This window comes from Furipterus horrens, unplaced genomic scaffold (genome assembly GCF_987537825.1).
Source record: "Furipterus horrens unplaced genomic scaffold, mFurHor1.1.pri manual_scaffold_8, whole genome shotgun sequence".
NCBI classification, from domain to species: Eukaryota; Metazoa; Chordata; class Mammalia; order Chiroptera; family Furipteridae; genus Furipterus; species Furipterus horrens.
In genome coordinates this window covers 67,340,304-67,350,926 of record NW_028327178.1, presented here as the reverse complement: position 1 = coordinate 67,350,926, position 10,623 = coordinate 67,340,304, and the positions used below count along the sequence as shown (strand labels likewise).

Genomic DNA, 10,623 nt, shown 5'->3' with positions numbered 1-10,623 from the left:
TTGCCATTGCACAGACAGTCTTCTTCTGGGTCCATGTGGCCTTCCTGAGGCTGCACTATGTTCTCCGTATTGCGGAAGGGGAGAGTCCTCACCTCTTTTGAACTTGGGTTTTCTTTCCAAAGATAATTTTTGCCTGTGTCCTCGGTTGCAGTGCACCCGGGCCCCGCGCCCTCCCTCCAGAGAGCACAGGGTTTATAGTTCAGGTCCTCTTAATTGACACATTCGGGCAGGTTAATTCGTTGCCAGAGACATTTTCTGGTCCCGCAGCGGAGAGAAAGGGGTCAGGAGGCGAGTACACTACGCCTCCTGCAGCATCACCGCCCAGCTATCTTCCAGCTCCCAAGCGTTAGACTCTGGGGCAGGCCAGCCTGGAATTCTTCCCGTCTTGTGAGGAGAGCTGGGAGTACAGGGGCGCCCTGAGAACCGAGGCTGTTCCTAGGCTCCCTCCTCGGCCGCCCTTCCTGTTTTTGTACGTTCAGCCTAAAGCCCCTTGGCTTACTGGCTCCAAGCTGGGAACTTCTTTGTCGAGGTCTCTTTGCGTCAGTTCAGGGCGAAACCAGAAGCTTTTTCTCCACCTGCGCTCTCTTTGACTCCACTGCGTAGCTCACTCTGTGACTGCCACAGTTAGCGATACAGGCTGGGAAAGTCCAGAAAGGGGCGTTGGTGCAAGATAGAAATAGAGGAGAGTTGACAGTTCATGCACAGGTTAGAGTTCAGGGCTGCACACCACCCCGCCCTCCCCACCTTAAATGGAGGGGGAAAGACCTTTCAGTGGTTTAACAAAGACCCTCTGAAAGTCCCGGATGCTGTGTGAAAGGTGAGGCCAAGCAGTTCAGGTGTGGGAGGACTTTGGGTTCCTGGCCTGGATGAAAGGAACTGTCTTTCAAGCCTAGACCTAGGGCTACAGCGTGCGACCTTCCTAGGCTAAGTTGGGGTCACCAGGACGTCCCTGGGGCGGGGGCAGAAGATCGGAATCTCTTTCTGGCCTTCCTCCTGTGTTACTTCAGAGTGGAGTGAGTTCAGGTGGATGGGCCTGCTCACAAGGAGACAGAATCTAGAATGAACTCCTCTCACATCACTGAAATCACACCATTATCCCAAGGGAGGGGCTGACTATTAGACATCGTAAAGATTTCCCGAAAGCAGGATTGGCGTGTAGACCAGAAATGGGACACGGCAAAAGCCATGGGCCAGTCACACTGAACGCACATTCAGAAATGGTGCACTGACGCCATACACTGACTATCGTTCCTTGATCAACTTTAATCCTGTGGTATTTTAGCAGTAATGGCGGTGGGGGTGATAGTAAAACTAAGTCCCAAACTAGTACTAGTGCTAATAAGTATTCATCAATTTGAAATGACTACCTCATCTTTATCAAAATGGGAAGGGTAAAAGGCTTCGAGGGCAGCAGAGCGAGTCCCGGGACCAGTTAGGGTTAGCACTGTGTGTGTGTGTGTGTGTGTGTGTGTGTGTGTGTGTGTTGGGGAGTGGAGGATGGGGATGAAGATGGGTTTCGGAGGAAGGCCGAAAGGGGAGGATGGGAGGAGGGGGTAGAGTTTCACAGAGGAGGGGGGGTGTCGGGGTGCAGTGACGAGAACCAATGAGATGCCAACTCGCGCGTCTCCTGCACGACTGCCGAGATTGACGTGGAGGACACGTAAAATTGATCCTCTCGTGCTGCAGCCTCCGGGTCAGACGAATTTTTCTTAATCGGATGAAGTTCACCCTGGGTCTGGGGTCGCCGGCGTGGAGAGTGTCTTGGGAGCCGGCGGCGGCAGCCGCAGCACAGGCAGCGGGCCCGGAGGCGGGCGGCAGCGTGCTTGGCGGCGGCGCACAACGCGTTTCCAGCCCGCGGCCCGGTCGCCGCGGCTCTCGGCTCGCGCTCGACTTCCCTCTATGCCTCTCCCGCGGCGGCGGCGCCCGACCTCTCCCGGACTGCGCTGGGCTCAGCCCCGGCCGCCCCGGCGCCAGGCAGCTGGCTGGCCCGAGTGCCATGGGTAAGGGGCTAGATGCAGGCAGGGTGTCGGTGGGAGGACGAGGTGTGTTGTGTCCTGGCGCTTCTCTTTCCTCTGGCCTGTTTATCTCTGGGACGCCAGGTCCTGGGTTCCGGAGGAGCCGCACATCCCCACGTCCTCTGCCTTCTGTGCGAGGTGGGGGCAGTTCGGCGCTTTGTGGGTTGGTACGCCTCAAATGAGACGCGCCAAAAGGGCACGGAAGGTTGTAGCGCTCGCGCCCTCCTCCGGGATCCCTACGACGGCGCCCACACTCAGAGGCGTACACAAGCTGTTTGTCCGCAGATTCTGGGTAACCACTGGGCACTTTCGGAGGCGCACCAGGGTGCGGCCTCTAACCGGGTACAACCACCCTTGGCTAACCCGCCGATGTTTTCTTGTTTTCTCGCTCATTGTCCTCGGGCGGGTCCGCAGAGCAGACGTATGGCGAGGTGAACCAGCTGGGCGGTGTATTCGTCAACGGCCGCCCGCTGCCCAACGCCGTCCGCTTGCGCATCGTGGAGCTGGCGCAACTGGGCATCCGACCCTGTGACATCAGCCGGCAGCTTCGCGTATCCCACGGCTGCGTGAGCAAGATCTTGGCGCGCTACAACGAGACAGGTTCCATCTTGCCAGGGGCCATCGGAGGCAGCAAACCTCGCGTCACCACCCCCAACGTAGTCAAGCACATCCGGGACTACAAGCAGGGCGACCCTGGCATCTTTGCCTGGGAGATTCGCGACCGGCTACTGGCCGATGGCGTCTGCGACAAGTACAACGTGCCCTCTGTGAGCTCCATCAGCCGCATCCTGCGCAATAAGATTGGCAGCTTGGTGCAGCCTGGGCCCTACGAGGCAAGCAAGCAGCCGCCGCCACAGCCGGCACTGCCCTACAACCACATCTATCAGTACCCTTACCCCAGCCCCATGTCGCCCACCGGCGCCAAAATGGGCAGCCACCAGGGCGTCCCGGGCACAGCAGGCCACATCAGCATTCCCCGTTCATGGCCCTCAGCTCACTCGGTCAGCAACATCCTGGGCATCCGGACGTTTATGGAGCAAACAGGTCAGTCGTGGAGGCCTTCTGTAACCTTCTTGGAAGGGGCAGAATCGGAGATTAGGGGGTGGACATGAGGGCAAGGGGTAACTCCTCGCCCTCCTTGGACCAGTTTGGCTCAGGGGAAGACTAGGGCTGGCCAGGGAGGCCCAGGGTCACGGGCGTTATGTGGAATCCCTTGCACATCTTGAACTTTTTATGGCAAATATGGAAAATATTTCCCAAATGGAAGAGCAATCTTCGACCACAAATTCTGAGGCTTGAAATTGCGTTTTTTTTTTTCATTCTTGCAAAAAATATGCAAACCCCTATCACCAGATCTAAACCAAACAAACCTTGGTCAGTTCTTTGACTCCTTCTTAAGGGTCCTTGGGATTCCTCAGTTTCCCAAAAGGTTCTGTCCCTCTCAAGTCGAAAGATTCTTTTGAGTAAAAGGCAAAGGGGCCACCTGGATGGTCTTGTCTAGTGACCTAGATCTCAGGCAGGCCCCACGTTATTGCAGGGTCTGCAAATGGGATCTCCGTTGATGGCACCCCAGGGCTGCAGCCGTCTTCGGAGTGGAAGCTCACAAGATTTGCCCTTTGCCTGTAATTAGAACTGGGCAAACTTGTGGTCATATCTCTCAGAGAAGGGAGGGAGTAGAGTAAGGAGAGAAGATTGGTGCAGCCTTGATGCAGAGCTTGGGAAGATCGTGTGTGGGCTGGACTGAGTGCCCCGTTTCTTCGAACTGTCCCCCTGCTTCCAGCAGCCAGGTAAGGGATGGCATGCTCTTTTGTGAGCACACTGAGGAGGAGGGTAAGAAGCAAAATTCACCATAGCCCAAGAGAGGAGATGGTAGAGGCGGTGGAAAGAAACTGAAAGCTTAGCCCCAGTGGCAGTGGGACACCTTGCAGAGGCTGCAAACAAGGTTTGTTTCTTCGTGTGCCTCAAACCCAGCCTGGGCCACCGGCTGGGGCCAAAGCTTCCACTGGAGCAACTTGTGGGGAGCTGGCTGGAAGGTAGCCTCATCAGGTCTGAGCTCAATACTGAGGCTTTCTCTGGGTTTCTCGCAGGCGCACAGGCGCAGAAGGAGCAGACATGTGCCGGGAATGCATGCTGGTCACTGAATTGACACCTCTTTTGGGAGATTCCAGATGTCTCCAGAGGCAGTTTTGAGTAGAACTGTCTCCCAGCCTTCCAGACACTTGCTGAGACTGAGAAACCCAATAATTCTCACGAAACTGCTTTGGATTTGAATTTGAATCTTACTGGGCGCTTCCTCTGGACAGTGGAAAGGTGCCATGGCTGAGTAAATCCCTGTCTCGCAGGCCACCTCCCCGCCATAAATTTCTTTTGAGGGAAGTGGGTTGCAGGCTTGGAGGAGCAAGGAGCAACCTCTGCTCTTCTAGGAGTGAAAGCAAAATCTTGTACTCCATCGCCCTGAGAAATGAGTTAAGGGCTTGTAGGCACTTGTGTGGATGACTGGCCAAAGGGTCGAGCTTGAGCCCAGTGTAGATTTGGATATCCCTACTAAATCGTCCTGTGTCCCTGCAGGGGCCTTAGCCGGGAACGAAGGTGCCACCTACTCCCCTAAGATGGAAGACTGGGCCAGTGTGAACCGTACGGCCTTCCCGGCCACCCCAGCAGTAAATGGGCTCGAGAAACCCGCATTAGAGGCGGACATTAAGTACACTCAGGTAACCAAGGGTAGAGGGAAGGAGATCTACTTAATTGATGAGAGCAAGAATTGGGAGGGAAGGTGGGAGAAAGAGAGAAAAAACTCCCCCAGGCCAGGGGTGTCGGGATTTCTGGCAACCTGGCCACCCTTCGCCCCCAAGGCATTTTCTCTTCTTTTCTTAAGTGCATACTTGGGGGGAGGTTGGCTTTAGAGAAGTTTGGGCTGCCTTTTGCCAAGGTACTTCTGCTATAAAAGCTTGAACTCATTACACAGACGGTTGAGGACTCTCTTCACATCTTGGTTGGTGAATACCATGACCCCCTCTCCTCACATTATTATTTATAACAATTTGAGTGAAAATAACTTTGCCAGAATCCTTACTAGGAAAATTAGGGGCCAAGCTTTGCGTGGGGGTAATTGAGGGGACAGAAGGGGGAAAGAAAGATCTCCTTCCTCAGTAACTTCATATGCTGGAGAAGACGGCTGGATTGCCTGCTGATGGTCTGTCGCTCTCCATCTTCACAGTCGGCGTCTGGCATTTCTGCAGTGGGCGGCTTCCTCCCGGCATGCGCCTATCCGGCCTCCAACCAGCACGGCGTATACAGCGCGCCGGCAGGGGCTTATCTGGCCCCGGGACCGCCTTGGCCACAAGCGCAGGCCCCCCAGCTGGCGCCCTCCGGGGCTAGCGTCACAGTGCACAGCGGGGAGCTCGCTGTGGCCACGATGACATTCAAGCATTCCAACCCAGAAGGTAAGGGGTGCGGGTGGGGATGAGTCAAATGAAAGCAGAGGTTAGGAAGGGTTCAAGAGAGGGGGTGTAATCTTGGGGAAAGGCAGTGAGAGAGATCTGGTACCCAGCATAAATCCTTCCTTCCTCTGGGTTAAACCTGTAGCTTCTTGGAGCAGATTGATTTCTAATAAGTGTATGCCCGATTCTCTGATACCCTATCACTAGAAGGGCAGATGGGTTGAGAGAGGCCCTAGGACTGCCCTCTCCCCTCAAAACACAAACCTGTACAGATAGAGTAGAAAGAGGGTCAGGTTTGGATTTTCTTCTTGTGCTCTTGGCCAAGTTATTGCTTCTTTCTGCATCTCATTTCTTCATCCCTTGAAGAGTCTAGAAGCATCATTCAGATTTACCTTTCTGTGGCCTGAGAAGCTTTGCCTTCTGTGGTGGACCTGCTCTGCCATCTGGATCCAAAACTGGATCTTTCCAGGAACTGCCCATCTGTTTCTTCCCAGGTCTCCGCCACCCCCCAACTAGACCCTCAATCTTGGGAAAAAGAAAACATTTCTATAATGTGTCCCTAAGTTTAGTCTTTTTTTTTTTTTTTTTAACTCTGTGTAGTTTGAGGTGCTTCTTTTTGGTAGTTCTCTCTCCTTATCTCCCCCCTTCTCCATGACAAGGCAAACTAATAGATTTAAGGTATTTAATTGCTGGTCAACAGTGAGAGGGGCGTCTTCTTACATTGACCTTCAAGTTCCAGTTTTTCCTATAAATTGGGAAAAGCTCACCTGCCCTTGAGTCCTAATTTTTCTCATAGCAGAGGAAATTAGCAGATTTAGCTAATTTCAAAAAATCTGCCTGCAATATGTTCTGATCACCAGAAATATGCAACTTCAACTACTTGGAGAAAGGAAGAAGTCACCTCAGGGAGTCCCAGCATCAGCAGTGAGGGAGACAGAGCACAAACCTTGGGGCCAGCCTGGGGTCAGCCTGGGGCAGAGGGGTGTTCCAGAAGGATCTTTACCAGTCATACCCATCTCATACCTACCAAGGTGGAAGTAGAGGGCAGGCAAACACTTTATTTCCAAAGAGACACAGTAGCCTGACCTGAGTTGAGTGTGTGTGTGTGTGTGTGTGTGTGTGTGAATATATTAAGCTGCCATCAATAAGTCAAGGAAATCATTCAAAAACAAAAATATTTTTTATTTTCACCTTTCCTGAAGCACAAACATGGAATATAAATTACAAAAATTGAGAATTAAGACTCTTTTAAGCTTTGAACTAAGTTAAAAAATATATATCAGTTGCTCATTTACAGGAAAATCCAAGTAAAGAAAATTTTAAAAAATTGAGGATTAGAACTCCTCTAAAGCTTTACATTTAAGGAACAATAAAGTGACTCAGGGTGAATAGCTTTGCTTAAGGTCTTTCTTGTCCTTGGCCTCAAATCTACCTGCTTTCTGGACAACTGAAGTTACCTTTGAATAAGAAATTGAAATGAATTTACTTCATTATACAAATCATTTAATTAGATTTAATTAATCATTTGAATTAGAAAAGTGTATTTACAGATTTAAAAGATTTTCCCCAGGGCTGATCTCAAGGAGAAAGAAGATTTAGAAAAGGACTCACTATTTTCAGAGCAATGTAGTCCTTTGTTAACAGAGCCACTTTGTTCTGGGGCATTTTAAGCTCAACATTAGCAACAAATTATGACCTGTAGGTAACAATCCAAAGTTAAAACACACAGTTTTGAATTCTAAACTAATTTGAGTTAATTGTGGTGGGGATTCATTGGTGGTTGATTTTCTTTAGAAGAAACTCCTTTTAGAAATACAGGGCTATTGAATGGCACTTGCATTCATGTCCTTTCTACCATTATATTCACTTCCTATTATGAAACACCTCACTAATTTTCAAAGTCTGTAGCAAGAATTAGCTATATTTGTTATGAAATTAATAACTTAATTTCCTGATCCTCACAGTTCTTTAAAGATATAAGTAAAGGATCATCGAATAAACGAGGCCCATCATTAAACAGTGATATCTCATACTGGCACACAAGTGTTTGTCTTTGAACAAGGAACACAAAAATAATGAGAATTACATACCTATTAGGGTTAAGAATTTTTATTCTTACTGGCAGAAAAACTGACTTCAAAGACCTTCCACTTCCCCAACTGGTCTTTGAAACATTACAAAGTAAAGGAATCCAAATCACTGCTTTACTCCCCACCTAATTATTGCTTTAAAATCATATTTAAACAATCCCACAAGGATATTACTATATTTAATTGTTGTTCAGTTAATAACAATAGTACGAATAGCATTTACTGAATTAGTTTTCCTGTAGGAAAAAATTTCTTTACTGAAAGTAATTTAATATCATGAATGCTGAGTAAAAACAAATACTTTTGATCATCTAGTCCATATATCCTCCAAATCAGGTGCAAATGAACTTAGAGTTTACCTTAAAGGTAATCTAACCCAATGCCAAATTAAGCATCACAATTTATGAATTTTATCTTGGTAAAGAGTAGTGCCTGTGGGTGTCCTATTATATAAGCAAGAAAGTATAATCTACATTTCCCATCCATGAAAGCAAACTTTAATTCTTGGAAACCCAGGGAATAGAAAAGTCCCAGTTTATCTACATTTGGGAAGGCGCTGTTTTGCTGTGAATCTCAACACCTATCCAAATGTCTTCTCATAGCCAAGGCAGGACCACCTCCTCCCCACCCCATAGGTGACAAACTTCCCGAGATGTTCCCTCTAGACAACTAGTATTTACAGTGTGTTTTCAGAGGACTTCAAAACCTCAAGGTTCTAAAATCCTTCCCAGCCGGGGTTTGGAAAGACTAAAGATTTATAAATCAAATATATAAGGAATTGCATAGGTTCAAAGAAAATTTTGTTTATATTTATTACTGATAACTTTCAGCTTCCTTCCAGGTATCTCTGATCAGGATCAGTTCTTGAAAAATCGATCCTAAAAGCAAACTCTGCCAGAGAGCACTAGGGCATAGGCGTTTGCCTGAGAGTCCAGCGGCAGGCAACGCGGGTCTCATTTGATCCAGCCCTGGGAGACTCTTTCCCAGACACCCTGCCTTCCTCCGCCCTGACATCGCAGTCCGAATATTTAAAAAAGGCGTGTCCCCCTAAGATTAAGTTAAAGCTCTTGCAAATCGCCCAGTGCACTGGGGTCACAGCCTCTGACTGATTCTCATTGCCCCAGGTCCTGCTGTGGGAAAGGAAGGTAGGAGAGGCCCTATAGGGAGGGACTGGCGTGGACAGAGCTAAAAACGCAGCGACAGGATTTGCCACGCAGAGTGGGTGGAATCTGTCTCTGGGCTCCTGGGTGTTTACTTTTCACGATTTTTCTCCCTAGTCTCTAAGGCAACCGGGTCTAGGCTGAGAAACCGTCTCTTCAGATATTTTCTAAACACCTTGCAGAGAGGAGAGAAGGTCTGAGAACTGTTGGCTGAGAGGCCACAACTGTGTTTAGGAAAGAGAGCTGAGAGGTGGTGTGGAGGTGTGGGGTGAGGTTGGGGGAGGCGAGGCAGGGGAGAGTGGAGGGGTCACTCTTCCCTGGAAAGGTCTTTAGATCCCTTCGAAACCTCTGAGAAACCAGATGTGTGTGCATGCCTTTGTGCGTGTGGGTACCTGCATCCCTCGTGCAGAGGTGTACCGCTCGGCTCCTCAAACTCACAGTAGGCTGCCCCTGGGGCTAGGGTAGCTGCAGGAAAAAAAATTCTAGAGTCCTCCCTCACCCCAAAATGAGGCGCTCCAAGACACCCTTCAAAGGAGGATTTGGTGGGGAAAAATAGTTGAAAATAGGCGCCTTTAGCTGTAAACAAGCTTGTGCCTCGTATTGAGCGGCGAGGGGTCGGAGAAGGAAAAACAGGTTGCGCAATGATGCTGTCAGTTTTTTGGCTTCCAGTAGCAAAACTCGGGCCTCTACCCTAAACCCCCAATAACAGAGTAACGCACACAATGCCACTTGATTTGTCTAGCCTACCGCCACTTAATCCCGTGCCCCACTAGACCCCAGGATGTGCTGTGCCTACAGTGGTGAGGGAATCTGGATTTTCTGGCCGCGGAGGAAAACGAAGTCGGCCGTCCACTTAAAGAGCCGCCACTTCCTTTGTCGGAAAGTTCCTGGCTGCCCAGAGCCCTCTCCAGGGCGTGTCTTTGGTGACCCGCACCTTACTCGATTTGCCCCTGCCTAGAGAGCATCCCAGGCCGCTTTGAGGGACAGCCAACCCGATGCACTGGCAGCTAGCTCTTCCGGCTTGTGCGCGCTGGCTGGGGGCCGGGGGAGATGGATGGGGTTGGGAGGAGCGGGTGTGCAGATCTTAGTTTCCTGCTCCTTCCCCGAGAGGTCTCGGATATGAGAGCTTCCCAGGCTACGGGGTGCACGAGTCGTAAGCGCAGCACCTCCCTGCACCTGGCGACTCCTTTATTAAGCGCGTGGCAAAGGGAATTGTACCGGGTCACCGGTCTGGGAGAATCAGCAAAATGGCCTTTCGAGGAGAGTTGCTTGTTATGGTTGCCCTCGCAAGTGACTCCGTTAGGGGAGGAGGAAGGGTGGGCACCGACGGACGTTATGGGCAGTCCAAGAGAGCAGGACTCTGCTCCCCACTTCCAGATCTCTGACGCATCTAGCGCGCGCCGCAGGTTCACCCCGGATCCCCGCGCGGTCCCCTTGTTTTGTGGGCGTCCTGGGTCCCCGGGTCTCCGGCTCCGCGCCGCGCCGTGCAGTGACCGTACTCCCCTGTGCTTCTTCCCGCAGTGGCCGACCGGAAGCCGCCCAGCCCTGGCCGCAAGGCCCGGGACAGCCTCAGTAGCTTACATGGACTGTCCATCCCGGCCTCCACCTCCTAGGGGTAGCGCTGCCCTGAGCCGGAGCCGGGATGAGGTGGCCGACTGGCCGGCTGACCCGGAAGCACAGCTCCGCCCTCCAGCCCGAGCGGTGCCGCAGGACACGCCGAAGACGTGCTGGGAACCAGCTGCGGCGACAAGCCCCTTCAGCCCCAGGCCTTGCTCTAACCCACTCCCCCGGGGCCACACTTCAGTTGTGGGTCAAGATTTTAAGGCTTTTCTGAACTTTGGTATTCAACTGTTGCATCTTTGGCATGACCTTCACTCCGACGTGGACTCCTTCCATCAACTTTTTCCTCCTTCTAGGA

The 10,623-nt window shown here is 51.0% G+C and overlaps 1 protein-coding gene across 1 annotated transcript; it reads left to right on the top strand.

Annotated features, from left to right (window-relative positions):
• Window positions 1-1,671: 1,671 nt before the first annotated feature.
• Window positions 1,672-10,383, top strand: PAX1 (paired box 1). The gene is made up of 5 exons (XM_090285184.1): window positions 1,672-2,000; window positions 2,430-3,059; window positions 4,584-4,726; window positions 5,233-5,458; window positions 10,227-10,383. Exons 1-5 carry the CDS (start codon window positions 1,718-1,720, stop codon window positions 10,316-10,318), a joined length of 1,374 nt encoding a protein of 457 aa, XP_090141310.1. The 5' UTR covers window positions 1,672-1,717; the 3' UTR covers window positions 10,319-10,383.
• The last annotated feature ends 240 nt before the right edge of the window (window positions 10,384-10,623 follow it).

Excerpts from the sequence above, each read along its gene's own strand:
- PAX1 (XM_090285184.1), top strand. The coding sequence starts at position 1,718 with ATGAAGTTCACCCTGGGTCTGGGGTCGCCGGCGTGGAGAGTGTCTTGG. Across the intron at positions 4,727-5,232 it reads CGGACATTAAGTACACTCAG|TCGGCGTCTGGCATTTCTGC; the intron begins GTAACCAAGGGT and ends CCATCTTCACAG. Across the intron at positions 5,459-10,226 it reads CAAGCATTCCAACCCAGAAG|TGGCCGACCGGAAGCCGCCC; the intron begins GTAAGGGGTGCG and ends TTCTTCCCGCAG.